The 16657-nt window shown below is 40.4% G+C and overlaps 1 protein-coding gene across 1 annotated transcript in view; it reads left to right on the top strand.

Annotated features, from left to right (window-relative positions):
* Positions 1-16657, top strand: part of USH2A (usherin) — a 923574-nt gene that overhangs the window by 385816 nt on the left and 521101 nt on the right. Inside the window, exons 25-28 of the mRNA NM_001191425.2 lie at positions 3906-4036; positions 7231-7504; positions 14176-14379; positions 14507-14587. Coding sequence (NP_001178354.2) covers positions 3906-4036; positions 7231-7504; positions 14176-14379; positions 14507-14587 — 690 coding nt within the window. The remainder of the gene's footprint in view (positions 1-3905; positions 4037-7230; positions 7505-14175; positions 14380-14506; positions 14588-16657) is intronic.

The following is a 16657-nucleotide window of genomic DNA, read 5'->3' as shown; positions in this document are numbered from 1 at the left end:
ATAACTCAACGAAGCTATGAGCCATGCCATGCAGGGTCACCCAAGTCGGACGGGTCATAGTGAAGAGTTCTGACAAAATGTGATCCACTAGAGGAGGGAATGGTAAACCACTCCAGTATATTTGCCATGAGAACCTCTGGAACTGTATAAAAAGACAAAAAAAAAAAAGAAAGAAAAAGAAAATATGACACCAAAAGATGAGCCTCCTGGGTTGGAGGTTGTCCAATATGCTATTTGGAAAGAGCAGAGGACAATTACTAATAGCTCCAGAAAGAATGAAGCAGCTGGGCCGAAGCAGAAACGATGCTCACTTGTGGATGTGTCTGTGATGAAACTAAAATCCAATGCTGTACAGAACAGTGCTGCATAGGAACCTCGAATGTTAGGACCATGAATCAAGGTAAATTGGATGTGATCAAGCAGGAAATGGGCTTCCCTGGTGAATCAACGGGTAAAGAATCCATCTGTAATTCGGGAGACCTGGGATCGATCCCTGGGTTCAGAAGATCCCCTGGAGAAGATCCCCTGGAGAATGGCTACCCACTCCAGTATTCTGGCCTGGAGAATTCCATGGACAGTATAGTCCATGGGGTCACAAGGAGTCAGACACGACTGAGCAACTCTCACTTCACTTCACTTCAAGCAGGAGATGGCAAGAATAAACATCAACATCTTAGGAATCAGTGAACTAAAATGGATGTGAATGGGTGAATTTAATTCAGATGGCCATTATATCTTCCATTGTAGGCAAGAATCCATAGAGGAAATAGAGTAGCCCTCATAATCAACAAAAGAGTCTGAAATGCAGTACTTGGGTGCAACCTCAGAAAAGACAGAATGATTGCAGTTCGTTTCCATGGCAAGCCATTCAGCATCACAGTAATCCAAGTCTGTGCCTCAACCACCAATGCCGAAGAAGCTGAAGTTGATCAGTTCTATGAAGACCTAAAAGACCTCTTAGAACTAACACCAAAAAAAGATATCCTGTTCATCATAAGGGATTGGAATGCAAAAGTAGGAAGTTAAGAGATACTTGGAGTAATGGGCAGGTTTGGCCTTGGACTACAAAATGAAGCAGGGTAAAGGCTAACATAAATGCACCAAAATAATGCACTGATCATAGCAAACACTTTTTTTCAACAACACAAGAGACAGGTTTACCCATGGACATCACCAAATAGTCAATACTGAAATCAGATTGATTGCATTCTTTGTAGCCAAAGATGGAGAAGCTGTATACAGTCAACAGAAACAAGACCTGGAGCTGACTGTGGCTCACATCAGCAGCTTATCATAGCAAAATTCAGGCTTAAAATAAAGTGGGGGAAATGACTAGACCAGTTGGGTAAGACTTAAATCCCCTATGAATACAGTGGAGGTGACAAACAGATTTAAGGGATTAAATCTAGTAAACAGAGTGCCTGAAGAACTATGGGCAGAGGTTCGTAATATTGTATGCTGCTGCTGCTAAGTCTCTTCAGTCGTGTCCAACTCTGTGCGACCCCATAGACGGCAGCCCACCAGGCTCCCCCGTCTCTGGGATTCTCCAGGCAAGAACACTGGAGTGCGTTGCCATTTCCTTCTCCAATGCAGGAAAGTGAAAAGTGAAAGGGAAGTCGCTCAGTTGTGTCTGACTCTTAGCGACCCCATGGACTGCAGCCTACCAGGCTCCTCCATCCATGGGATTTTCCAGGCAAGAGTACTGGAGTGGGTTGCCATTGCCTTCTCCAAATATTGAATAGGAGGCAGCAAACAAACCATCCCAAAGAAAAAGAAATGCAGGAAGGCAAAATGGTTGTCTAAGGAGGCTTTACAAATAGCTGAGGAAAGAGAAGTGAAAAGAAAGGGAGAAAGGGAAAGGTACACCCTACTAAATGCAGAGTTCCAGAGAATAGCAAAGAGAGACAAGAAGGCCTTCTTCAGTGAAAAATTCAAAGAAATGGAGAGAAACAGCAAAAGAGAAAGACTAGAGATCTCTCCAAGAAAATTGGAATTATCAAAGGAACATTTCATCCAAAGATGGGCACAATAAAGGATAGAAATGGTAAAGACCTAATAGAAGCAGAAGAGATCAAGAAGAGATGGCAAGAATAAACAAAACAACTGTACAAAAAAGATCTTAAGGACCCGGATAACCTCAATGGTGTGGTTCCTCACCCAGAGCCCAACATTCTGGAGTGTGAAGTCAAGAGGGCCTTAGGAAGCACTGCTGCCAATAAAGCTAGTGGAGGTGATGGAATCCAGAAGAGCTAATTAAAATCCTAAAAGATGATGCTATTAAAGTGTTGCACTCAGTATGTCAGCAAATTTGGAAAACCCCACACTGGCCACAATACTGGAAAAGGTCAGTCATTTTCCCAGTTCCCAAGAAAGGCAGTACTAACGAATGTTCAAACCACCAGACAATTGCACTCATGTCCCGTACTAGTAAGATTATGCTCAAAATTCTTCAAGCTAGGGTTTAGCATTATATGAACTGAGAACTTTCAGATGCTCAAGCTGGGTCTAGAAAAGGCAGAGGAACCAGAGATCAAATTGCCAACATTCGCTGGATCGTAGAGAAAGCAAGAGATTTCCAGAAAAACATCTATCTCAGTTTCATTTACTATGCTAAAGCCTTTGACTGTGTGGATCATAACAAACTGGAAAACTCTTAAAAAGATGGGAATACTAGACCATCTTATCTGTCTCCTGAGAAACTTGTATGCGGGTCAAGAAGCAACAGTTAGAAGCTTGTATGAAACAACTAACTGGTTCAGGATTGAGAAAGGAGTACAACGAGGCTGTTTATTTTCACCCTGTTATATAACTTATACACAGAGCATGTCATGTGAAATGCTGGGCTAGATGAGTTACAAGCTGCAAACAAGATTGCTGGGAGAAATATCAGCAACTTCAGATATGCAGATGATACCACTCTAATGGCCCCAGCGAAGAGGAACTAAAGAGCCTTTTGGTGATATTGAAGGAGGAGAGTGAAAAAGCTGGCTTAAAACTAAGTATTAAAATACTGAGATCATGGCATATGGTCCCATCACTTCATGGCAGATAGATGGAGAAAAGGTGAAAGCAGTAACAGATTTCTTCTCGTTGGGCTCGAAAATCACTGCAGATGGTGACTGCAACCATGAAATTAAAAGACGATTGCTTCTTGGCCAGAAAGCTGTGACAAACCTAGATGGTGTGTTAAAAAAAGTTAAAGACATCAGTTTGCCAACAAAGGTCCATATAGTCAAGGCTATGGTCTTTCCAGTAGTCATGTATAGATGTAAGAGTTGAATCATAAAGAAGAATTGATGCCATCAGACTGTGGTGTTGGAGAAGAGTCTTGAGAGTCCCTTGGATAGCAAGGAGATCAAATAAGTCAATCTTAAAGGAAATCAAACCTAAATACTCATTGGAAGGATTGATACTTATGCTGAAGCTCCAGTACTTTGGCGACCTCATGTGAAGAGCCAACTCATTGGAAAAGCCCCTGATGCTAGAAAAGATTGAAGGCAAAAGGAGAAGAGAGTGACAAAGGATGAGATGGTTGGATGGCATTGCCAGTTCAATGGACATGAACTTGGGCAAACTCCGGGAAATGGTGAGAGACAGGGAAGCCTGGCTTGCTGTAGTCCACAGGGTCACAGAGAGTCAGACACGACTTAGAGACTGAACAACAACAGCAAAATAGTCTTAATTGTCCATGAATTAGTAAATTGCTTCCTCTTAAAAGATATGTGAAGTTGATTCTTCCACTTCTTTACAGTTACAAGGTGATTTTCTTGACATTGATCTGCATCTTCTTTTGTGAGAGATTTATTCAATGACAGAATATGACCTGAGGTTGTCTTATGACCCCCTAAAGAAGCTAACAGTATTGCTCTGCACATGCTAATTTGCACATGTTGTTTTCTCTAAAGGGTTCCTGGAGCTTTATCCATACTTGTTTCATGGTGGAATGGACTTTGAAATTTCTTTTAAGTTCAGAACTGACCAACTGAATGGATTGCTGCTTTTCATTTATAACAAAGATGGACCTGATTTTCTTGCAGTATGTGAATTGATTTATTTAAATTTATTTTAAAATGTTAGATGCAGTTTAAAAATCAACAAACCGTGTGTTAACATTATATGTGATTTCAATTTCTTTTCAAATTCATTTTTGTCTTTATTTTTTTCCCCCACATCATTTTCACTTTTGGAGTCCTATGAAACATTTGTATTTTAGGGTCCTGAGTTTTTAAATGACCATTATACTTTTAAGATTATAATTTTAACAGAACATCCTAAATATAAGGAATTAAGAAAATTTAATTTAGTCCCCTTATATATGAAAAATGTTTATTACCTTTTTATAATGTCAAAATATATGTATATTTATTTAATATTATACACACATATACATAAAATAAAATACAATAGTATAAGAAACACTCATGAACTTACCACCAAAGACCTAAAATATTATCACATTTTTGCACCCACCTCTAGAGTTTCTCTTGACCCATTTCCCTAACTCCCTCTAGAGGTAATATGTAATCATAATTTTGTGTTTATTATCCATTTGCATTTTTATAGTTTGGACACTGTGAGTGAATGCATAAAAATCCTTGTTTTTGAAATTTTGTAAAAGTGGTATTATACTCTATCCTTAGGCAATTGTTTTAGCCCTTGACTTTGTTTCTGAGTTATTCAAGTTATTCACTTTTCTTGTCTGAGTAATATATCTCTTCTACTTTCAGTGAGGTAGTGGTTATTCCATGTTTTTGCTATCATGAATAAGGCTACTATGAACATTTTTATAGGATGTGCTTCATACACCAGAAGGGTGAACTTTTAGTTGAAGATATTAGTAAAAAGAATATGGGCTTTTGGTGTCAGACAAATGACAGAAAGATAGTTATTTTTCTCTATTATACAAAATCCTCCAAAATTTTTCTTTTACATACCTGGCAGAACTAAAACTTTCTCTTTTCCCCAGAATTATTTTACCTAATTTAGTACCTTTTTCTAAGTCTAATCTGCTCATACATGTTCCTGTGCCATTGAATGCATTAATTATCCTGCCTAAGATTCTCCATGACTCTTACTTCCAAAAACCTTACTTCAAACTTTTCCCAGTTCCTAGGGAACAAAAGGTATATCTTGTCTCTGATGTCATTGAACCCCATTCCAATCTTATTTATAACATTGCCACATGTTTGCCTAAGGGCTTCCCAGGTGGCACAGTGGTTAAGAAACTGCCTAACAATGCAGGAGATAAAAGAGATGCAGGTTTGATCTCTGGTTGGGAATATCCTCTGAAGTAGGAAATGGTAACCTGCTCCAGTATTCTTGCCTGGACGATTCCGTGAACAGAGGATCCTGGCAGGCTACAGTTTATAGAGTTGCAAAGAGTTGTATACAACTGAATGATTGAGGACACACACAGCCTGCTTGCCTCTGCTATTAAGACAGTGTAATTCTTGGGAACACTTTCTCATATAATAGCAGAACATATTACTGCATATAATTACAGAACACAATAGGGAAAATCAATATTTATTGAATGGTGGGATAAAAAAATGAATGACTACCTGATGTACTTCACAAAGATGATTTTTACGTAGGAAAGAAATAATTTTTTAAAATGCATTACTTAATGGACATCCCTGGTGGCTAAGATGGTAAAGAATCTGTCTACAATGCAGGAGATGTGGGTTCAATCCCTTGTTGAGAATATCCTCTGGAGTAGGAAATGGCAACCTGCTCCAGTATTCTTGCCTGAAAGATTCCATGGATAGAGCAACCTGGTCCATGGGATCTCAAAGAGTCAGACATGACTGAGTGACTAACAGATTACGTTAATTTGTTTCATTATCATGTTCTCAAATGTTCAAGTATCCTCTGATTACCAGTTTGACTTCCAACAAAATAAGAACATAATTCAGTTCAGTCACTCAGTCATGTCTGACTCTTTGCGACCCCATGAATCGCAGCACGCCAGGCCTCCCTGTCCATCAGCAACTCCCGGAGTTCACTCAGACTCACATCCATCGAGTCAGTGATGCCATCCAGCCATCTCATCCTCTGTTGTCCCCTTCTCCTCCTGTCCCCAATCCCTCCCAGCATCAGAGTCCTTTCCAGTGAGTCAACTCTTCACATGAGGTGGCCAAAGTATTGGAGTTTCAGCTTCAGCATCAGTCCTTCCAATGAACACCCAGGGCTGATCTCCTTCAGAATGGACTGGTTGGATCTCTTTGCAGTCCAAGGGACTCTCAAGAGTCTTTTCCAACACCACAGTCCAAAAGCATCAATTCTTTGGCACTCAGCCTTCCTCACAGTCCAACTCTCACATCCATACGTGACCACTGGAAAAACCATAGCCTTGACTAGACACACCGTTGTTGGCAAAGTAATGTCTCTGCTTTTGAATATGCTATCTATGTTGGTCATAACTCTCCTTCCAAAGAGTAAGCATCTTTCAATTTCATGGCTGCAATCACCATCTGCAGTGATATTTGGAGCCCCCCCCCCAAAAAAAAGAAGACCATAGTAGGTAAAATAATTATTGAGTAACACTTTGAAGAAAAACATACGGAGGCATTTCCTTTACCATGAAATGTGGGTGAAATATGTTCATATTAGAAAATGGCACCTTAATCTAAAGGTACAGACATAGAAGCAATTATGTTAGTTAGAGATTTAGAATAGAAACCCTGAAATACCGAATCAAAATACATCTTACAAATTTGAAATTGAGTTCACTAACCAGTTAAAATAAGCTTAATCAGGCTTGACATTTCATTTTCTTATTGTCTTGTCATATTTTCCTCCTAAATTAAATTGATATATGAAGTAGTATTTTCTCATTTTCTAAAGATTCAAATAAAAATAGAGTCAGAGTTTAAACCGCTCTGTTCTCTTCAGTCATTCAGTCACTTATGCTAGTGTTTAATCTTTTACCTGTGTTGCCTCAAAAAGAAAAAAAAGGTTTTGCCTATATAATATTGCATTACATCATATCATCATTACTGGGTATAAATGTGTCTGACTCATTACAACATCCTTCATGTCAATTATAAGCTTGCAAAGTGCTTAGTTATATGTTGCTCCAGTTCTGCTTAGAATAAAGTGGGACATTTTTATAGAGTACTTTCAGGGAAATTTCTTGCTTTTCTTCAAGAAGCTGACCTTCTGTTCTCTCCCAAACTGCTATTCTGCAGTCTTTTTATACACCTATTTTCTTTTTAATATGAAATACAGATGGAGCTGAAGAGTGGAATATTGAGCTTCCGGCTAAATACTAGTCTTACTTTTACACAAGTGGATCTTTGGCCGGGGCTGTCCTACTGTGATGGAAAGTGGAATAAAGTGATCATTAAAAAAAATGATTCCATCATATCAGCAAGCATGAATGAACTGATGGAGCACGTGTCAGAGTCCAGAGCCCAGGCGCTGATGGTGAATTCCCCCGTCTATGTGGGAGGAATCCCACAGGAGCTGCATGACCCCTATAAACACCTGAAGCTGGAACAAGGTAAACTTCATCGGAAGTACGGCCCTAGTGCTACCAGGTCTTGGTGGTTCTGTGTTTCAAGACACAGCAGTAGAACTGATCTGAAAGCAACATCTATTCATCTATTTTCTGGAAGAATTTTGTGCTCTAAAAAAAAAAAATCACAACATACTTCTTCAAATAGTTTTGTATGTTGCCCTTAAGAGTATGTTGTTACATCTATTTATATGTTAAATCATACCTATTTATGCTATGCTATGCTAAGTCACTTCAGTCGTGTCCGACTCTGTGCAACCCCATAGATGGCAGCCCACCAGGCTCCCCCGTCCCTGGGATTCTCCAGGCAAGAACACTGGAGTGGGTTGCCATTTCCTTCTCCAATGCATGAAAGTGAAAAGTGAAAGTGAAGTCGCTCAGTCGTGTCCGACTCTTAGCGACCGCATGGACTGCAGCCTAACAGGCTCCATAAATAATGAATCAATATATTTATTCAAACATATTTATCAGATATAATTTTAATATATATACATGTATATTTGTGTGTACATGTATATGTGTATGTGTATATATACATACACACACACACACACACACACACACATATATATAGTATGTTTGGGATTCCCTGGTGGCTCAGATGGTAAAGCGTTTGCCTGCAATTCGGGAGACCCAGGTTCGATCCCTAGGTTGGGAAGACCCCCTGGAGAAGGAAATGGCAACCCACTGCAGTACTCTTGCCTAGAAAATTCCATGGATGGAGGATCCTGGTGGGCTGTAGTCCATGGGGTCGCAAAGAGTCGGACACAACTGAGTAATTTCACTCACTCACTCAGTATGTTTCCTTGTATGTTTTTCTTGGATATGCATGTGGTTCTGGTTCTTTTAAATGCTCATCATTATCTGTATTTACAGATTAAAAAATAGGTTAGTGTGCACAGCCAGGAAAAAAGGCCTTAAAAACCCTGGGTTTTTTTTCTGACATCAGTGCTATTTGTTTCCATGCATTTCCATGGAGCTCTCATGCAGCAAAGCGCATGAAAATGTGAGGTTGCTTTAATTTCTGACATAACCTGTGAAAAATATGTATGTCATTTAATATTCATAACCATCAGTGAAAGGAAAAAGTACAAGTGTATGATGTATAGCTAGAGGAAACCTTTAACTCATATAAGGAGTTTGAACATAATTGGAGAAATTCTTGATTAAAAAAGACTAATTGTATGTGAGTTCATATTGTGTGACAGATGTGGTTCTGAGAGCCTCATGTTAGAATAATTGAGTCAGTTCTTCATAGCAAGCCCATGAGACAGGTATTATTACTTGTATCCCCATTTTAAAGATTAGGAAACTAGAGGGCAGGGAGGAAAGTAATTTGCTGAAGGTCGGTGGCTGCTAAGCAGATGGCAAGCCTACCCATCTTGGGCTGCCTGGTGTTAAAGCCCACTTTCCTTATTATAGTCAAGTGTTCTTTTTCATGGGCACCGGTTGAAGTCCCTTTCTCTATGAAGTGGGAAAAGCACAGAAACTTCCAGCTTGTGTGCTTGTATGCTTCTGTGTAGAAAATGTTCTCAACATATTTCAAAACCTGTGCACCCTGAATGGTTAAAATTTCCATGAAGCAGTCTTTGCCTATTTGGTAAGTACATAAAGATTTAAATGTCTTTGAATAGAAAATATATGGCAAGCTCTAAGGAGACTTTTAGAAGGGTACTAGTAGGGAGTTAATGAATATCTGGGGTATAAGACAGTAATGACATTTTCAAGGCACTTAAGATGTAACAGCAGCTAAAAATATTACATTCATATAAGGGCTTCTTTGGGTTTTCAGGTTTCTGAGGTTAGAAAGAGCTTGAAAACTCTTTATGAGAACAAAATTACTCGATTCTATTTACGTCTAGGAAAAATCCTCTGTATACTGAGCATTTTACTGTCAAAGTACACCAAAACCCATTATTACGAATGTCCTAGAAAGCTGGCTAAAATTGGAATTATTAAGATGATAATGATGAAACTGTAAAGCATCAACATAGACCCAAGGGGACTAACTCTATGACTAAGACTGTGATACTGGAAGATATTTTATTTATGGATAATACTAAATTTTTATCATTGCAGTATCATCCATATCAGTGGTTCTCAAACCACTGATAAAATATTGAAGTATAGTAGCTAAAACTTTGTAAGAACTCAATAAAATTAGCTATTATTATTATTCAAGATCCACTGGAATTGCCCAGAAAAGGTTTTTTTAAAATGCAGTTTAAGTGATATTTAAATGGCGTTGTCTCCTAAGATTCTGACTCAGATGCTTTGAATAGTACTGATTTATTTAAGTAGCAGCATGTTTTACACAGTGATCAGGAGAACATTCACAATATAAAGGTGCTGCATTTCTGTAGTAAATTGCAACTAAAACTAATCCTATTCACTTACTGTATTTTTTTTCAGTCCACTATCATAAAAATGGTTCTATGTTTCTTCACTGGGCTTTCCTGCTGTTCGGTGGTAAAGAATCCACCTGCAATGCGGGAGACCCAAGTTTGATCCCTGGATCGGGAAGATCCCCTGGAGAAGGGAATGGCAACCCACTCCAATATTCTTGCCTGATAAATGCCATGGACAAAATAGCCTGGTGGGCTACAGTCCATGGGGTTGCAAAGAGTCAGACAGGACTTAGCAACTAAATGATAACAGCAACATGCTTCTCCATTAACACCTTTTCCAAAGGCTCTATTTTTGTGGTCCTACTAGAGCTATTTTTTTTTAATCCATTATTGTCACAATCTTCCTTAAAATCAAAGGCCGATTAATTTTCCTCTATGTTCTGGAGACACTGGGCAACATAATGTGCTGAAGATATACCACCTTAGACCATGGGCACTTGGGTTGGGAGTGAGTGGGCCATGGCATGTGGACTCTCAGGTTATGGTCTGTCCATAGCTCTAAGCAGAGAGGTTAAGAGCGGGGCTGACAGCCCACCATCGTGCAGGCCCAGGCGCCGCAGGGTTGGACTCCTCCCCCAGAGGGCTACTGTGTCTCTCAGGTTTGTCCACCCAGAGTTCCAGACCACCTTCCACTTATTCAGAGACCTGGGAGGAGGATAGGTGTGGGGAGTCACTCAGTTTTCATAAAGGCAGGGAAAAAAAGACAAGGAGACATCACTAGTCTTCCCATAGACAGCCCATCTCCCCTCTTGTTATCCTCCCATCCCATTCATATTTCAGAGATCCCTAGGGAGTATTTCCAGTGGGAGGGTTTCTGATAATGCAGAGTTGGAAGAATGGTGCAAACTTTGACAAAACCCTCTGACTGCCCTAAGGATAGCACAGCAAGGACCCTGTGCCATAGCCTAGGTAGCTGTAACCCCAAGGCCTGAGGGCATAGTCCCACTTTCTAAGCAGAATTACTACATAGAAGCATCACTCTGTAACTCTCTGCACCTTTTTATCTCCAGAGTGAAGGAAGTCTATGACTGTAGCCTTTTCCAAATTTAAAATTGTGTCTTGTGTATTAATGTTTAAGATATTTCTTTAAGTTTTTTTTTTTTTAACATTTTTAATTGTAGTTAAATATACCTAACATTCTTGCCTGGAAAATCCCAGGGACGGAGGAGCCTGGTGGGCTGCAGTCCATGGGGTCGTGAAGAGTCGGACACTGAGCAACTTCACTTTCACTTTCATGCATTGGAGAAGAAAATGGCAACCCACTCCAGTGTTCTGGAGTTCTTCACTTTCACTTTTCACTTTCACTTTCATGCATTGGAGAAGAAAATGGCAACCCACTCCAGTGTTCTTGCCTGGAGAATCCCAGGGACAGCGGAGCCTGGTGGGCTGCCGTCTGTGGGGCTGCACAGAGTCGGGCACGACTGAAGCGACTTAGCAGCATACCTAACATTATTTTGCTGACAAAAGTCTGTATAGTTAAAGCTTTGGGTTTTCCAGTAGTCATATATGGATATGAGACCATAAAGAAGGCTGAACGCCGAAGAATTGATGCTTTTGAACTGTGGTGTTGGAGAAGACTCTTGGACTGCAAGGAGGTCAAACCAGTCAATCCTAAAGAAAATCAGTCCTGAGTATTCATTGAAGGGACTGATGCTAAATCTGAAATTCCAATACTTTGGCCACCTGATGTGAAGAACTGACTCATTAGAGAAGACCCTTATGCTGGGAAAGATTGAAGGCAGGAGGAGAAGAGGACAGAGGATGAGATGGTTGGATGGCATCACCAGCTCAATAGACGTTAGTTTGAGCAAGCTCCAGAGGATGGTGATAGACAGAGAAGCCTGGCATCCTGCAGTCCATGGGGTTGCAAAGAGTTGGACACAGCTGAGTGACTGAACAAGAACAAATACCTAACATACAATTGGGGCTTGCCAGGTGACTCAAAGAATCCACTACTAATATAGGAGATGTGGGTTTGATCCCTGGGTTGGGAAGATCTCCTGCAGAAGGAAATGGCAACCCAGTATTCTTTCCTGGAAAATTCCATGGGCAGAGGAGCCTGGTGGGCTACAGTCCATTGGGTCATAAAGAATTGGACACGACTTAGCAACTAAACAACAGTAACACCTAACATACCATTTACCATCTTAATCACTTTTAAGTGTCCAGTTCAGGCATTTAGTACATTCATGTTTTTGAGCAACCATCAACACCATCCATCTCTAGCAGTCTTTTCATTCTGTGAAACTGAAATTCTGTACCCCTTGAACAATAAAGGGACATTCCTTATAAGGGTGCATTAATGTTTGCCGAGGCTGTCTGTGAATTGTTCATCCTTTTATTGGCAGGGAAACTGGAGGACCAGAGAAGTTAGGTGACCCAGCTCTGTGCCATCAGAAAATTACTACTTGTAAAGAAATTGGAATTCTTAGCTTCTGAATTTTCAAGGAGATGCTTTTATATTGAGCTTCATTGCTTTCAACTCAATTTACCCAACTTACTGAGTATCTACTGCGCATTGAAGATAGACTAGCAGTATTGATCAGTCAGGCCTAAAGGAATGTGAATAATAGCAAAGGCATTTAAAAGGAAATAGGCTGCAACTTAATGTGTTAGAAGACAGAATAACACACCATATAAATGCTGAAGAGAACAATATGGTCATTGTTAGAATTAACTTACTTTACTGTTCAGCATTGCATTGTATTTTATTTCCATTTCTTGCTGGTGGGTTGTAATCTTGAAAAGAACTAATTATCTGTTTGGGGCCATTCAGACTTGACAGTGTTTTGTTCACGAAAGGAGACTATGTGTTCCAGCAATCTCAAACTCAGTCTGTTTGTCCCTTCTTTGATAATTGTGTGCAGTTTTGTGAGCGGAGTGCTGTCAAACCTTGAAGAATTGATCTCTGTTTATACAAAATAGCAAGTCGTTCAAAGCTACAGCTGCTCCCCAGGTGATGTGATGCCCCATGGTTCTGTAAGAAGAGAGCAGTCAGCGCACACTTCAAACCCATTTCCTCCACCTTCTCTATTAAACTTCCCAGAACTGAAGGCAGCATGGCTCTTCTAAAGTCAACTGAGTAAAGTACACTTTCCGGGATGCTTCTTGTGTTGCTATTGCCAAAGTTCAATTTGGTTCCTGTCCTGAGACCGTGAACCTGAAACTGGTAATCATTTTGCACTGTCAAGATTATGGAACTCAGTGAAAACGGTGGAGCACAGTGACAGCTCCCGAGTGTCCTGATGTAACGGGTCTTCGTTCTATGACTATGAAATGGTTGTTATGGAATTCACTGCAATAACTCATGATTTTAGTGTGTTTTGAAACTACATTTTTCTCCTTGTTGTTGTTCAATCAGTAAGTCATATCTAACTCTTTGCGACCCCTATGGGTTGCAGACCATCAGGCTTCCTTGTCCTTCACTATCTCCAGGAGTTGGCTGAAATTCATGTCCATTGAGTTGGTGATCTTATCTAACCATCTCCTACTGTTCTGCATTAGAACCTCATGCTCGCATGCTCAATTGTGTCCAACTCTTTGTGACCCTGTGGACTGTAGCCCGCCAGGCTCCTCTGTCCATGCGATTTCCCAGGCAACAGTACTGCAGTGGGTTGCCATTTTCTCCTCCAGGGGATCTTTCCAACCCTGGGACCAAAGCTACATCTACCCATGTTTCCTGCATTGCAGGTGGATTCTTTACCACTGAACAACGGGGCACCTGAGAGTGTATTTTTTTCCTCAGTGAGCTTCTTGAATAATCATGCTCATTTACATATTAGTTTTTGGCACTTAGATATGGACTTGTGCATACAGGTAACTTCATTTTCTAGGATTGAGGAACATGTGAAAACGCTCTCACCATAATGTATAATTGCCTACACATTATATAGCACCACTGGACTACACATTATTTTGTAAGAATAAAAAGAATGCAAAAAAACTGCTCCTAAAAAGATATAATACATACTTTTCAGCTGAATCTAATTCAGGTGAATTACAATGATCAGCATATATATATATATTTCAAAATAACATAAGTATGAATATTTCCTGCAACAGCTTAGCCTGGTAAAAAGCAGGCATAAAGGAGCAGAAAGGATCTCCCAAAGAAGACTTGAAAGTTTGAAAATTGTGTCTAAACCACCTCCCCAACTTCATCAAAATGTAGTACTATAGGGGACAAAAATGATGGCTAATTAAGGACTCAAGCCCTCTGTGTGATACTCATTCCTTACTGTTCGCTAGGTTTCGGTGGTTGCATGAAGGATGTGAAGTTTGCACGGGGTGCTGTCATTAACTTGGCATCCGTGTCCAGTGGTGCTGTCAGAGTCAATCTGGATGGATGCTTGTCAACTGACAGTGCTGCTAAGTGCAGGGGAGATGACTCCATCCTGGTGTACCGGGGAGAAAAGCGGACTGCTTATGAGAGCCATCTCCAGCCGTTCACAGGTAATGCAGAGATGCTCTAAACTCAGTGTTCCATGGCTCTTCCTCATCTCCTCTTCCCTCCCTGCCAGCCCACCACCAGTCTCCATGAGTCCTGTGTTAACTTTCCTCCTTCTTATTTCCATTTAAGAATACCTGTATCGAGTAACAGCCTCACATGAAGGAGGTTCGGTACATAGCGATTGGAGCCGGGGCCGCACAACAGGAGCAGGTAAAGAGTGTTTATCTTAAAATGTGTATGCACACAAATGCACACATTGTGCATGTAAAGAAAAACAAAGCCTCTCACCCGTGCAGCAAGTAGCATGTCTGTAATCTTGTGACAGAGCACGCCTTAGTTTGCAGAGTCATCTGTTGTTGGTGAAAATGCTTAGTGGATCAGGACTTTTGATTCTTCAAATATTTCATAAAGATTTGTTCAGGCTGAGTCTTTCCTCTTCAGATGCAGAAGAAAGTAAGTTCAAGTTGTCTTGATAAAGGCCCATATCGACTGTAATTCATCGAAGAACTAGAAATCTTTACAAGTTGCTTAGTCCCCAAAAAGCTAAAGTCAGGGTTACCTTTAGGTGAAGATAGGAAGCTTCTGGCCTCTTTGGTGGAAAGCTTGTTTGAAACCCACACTGTGGCTGGAAGCAAATGTGTCTTTTATTGGGCTTCCGCAGTGGCTCAGTTGGAAAAGAATCTGCCTGCAATACAGGAGACACAGGAGGTGCGGGTTTGATCCCTGTATCAGGAAGATCCATTGGAAGAGGAAAATGGCAACTCATTTCAGTATTGTTGTCTGGAAAATTCCATGGACAGAGGGGCCTGGTGGGCTACAGTCCATGGGGTCTCCAAAACAGTTGGATATGACTAAGCTTGCATGCATGTGTCTTTTATCATATAATGGCAGATGTTTGCCATGATGCTTACTGTTAGGGTCTTAGAATGCCTCTTCCAAGATAGAAATTGCTGAGTGGTCTGATTTCTTTGAGTTGAATGGAGAAACAACTAGGAAACAGACTGTATTAGATCTAATCTCAGATAACTGATATTTTAGCACTTTGTACTTTTGACAGTGACCACAACATCTTTTCACATAATACCATCACAAAGAGGCATTCATTACAAGAAGTTTTGTGAATCAGTAGCCTTCTACCATTTTAGAGAAAATATTTGTCAGAAAGACAAATACATTTCTGTATGATTGACACTCTTGAAGTTGTCCTTAGCAAGTCATGATTTGTTTAAAGATGTGTTTGTTTGTTTTACCGAGTACCCTCTCATATTTATTATCAGTAACAGGTTACTAGTGCAGACGGCCTTTGAGGAATCTTTTTAATCTAAAAGATAAGTAAATACTGAGATGGGATACTGATAAGAATTTTTGAAGTTTGCTTCCTATAGAGTTTCCAGAAGAGGACAACTTGACGCTTTTCCAGGATGAGTTAAATCATCATCTATTTATAGGCAAGACAATGAACTGAATGATCCCTTAAATCCTTTTCAATTTTAGATCTTGGAAAAAGCTCTAATGTAAAATGTTCATTTGTGACTGGCGTGTTTTCTGCCCCTGTTTCACATTTCTCTTCTTTATTAATAAATATAAAGCCTGCTTTTAGTCTAATTCAGCAACCTAAATAGGTGTCCATAAAGTGCACAGCTTACATAGCTTCATAACCCCCATTTTGAGTACCACCAAGAAAGTATGCAAATAGAGCCCTGAATTTATAGCAGTGATCTGACCACAAAGTCTTATGCCATAAATTCATATTTACAATCTGACCACAACACCGAGCAGCTACATGCTCCCAAGGGCTGGAGAATAATTGCACTATTTAATTATTTTTGAGTCAGTTTTGCTCTGTCCCTTATGAGAACACCATCTGTTAGACAGGACAGTACTTTGCCCTGTACCACATTTCAGAACTAATAAAATCAGCAGCACTCCCATTGTCCCCTCACTTGGAACTTGATTGTGTGGCCTGTGCGTTTCCTGAAGTTGCTTGTGGAGTTTTACCTGCACAGACAGTGGTTCTCCACCTCTGTGCTTCCTCTCATTCCTTACGTTCATGATGCTTCCCTTGAGGCTGTCCTGTTTTATTGGCCTGAAAAGTAAAGTCAGAGGAGGAGGCTGTTTGATGGGGAGAGACCAGGGTGATCCTCCATCGACCGCGCTCAGGAGTCCAGGAGCAGTCAGAGCCCCTCTGTCATCCGTCATCCTGCCATGGAGTTCCTCGGGCTTTTTCTCAGCATCCTCAGTGCAGTCAGCTGTGATGAAGTTGTTACTGACCAGAACCAT

This window comes from Bos taurus, chromosome 16 (assembly GCF_002263795.3).
Source record: "Bos taurus isolate L1 Dominette 01449 registration number 42190680 breed Hereford chromosome 16, ARS-UCD2.0, whole genome shotgun sequence".
Classification (NCBI taxonomy): Eukaryota; Metazoa; Chordata; class Mammalia; order Artiodactyla; family Bovidae; genus Bos; species Bos taurus.
Note: the sequence above shows the minus strand (reverse complement) of the source record. Positions and strands in the feature narration are given on the sequence as shown.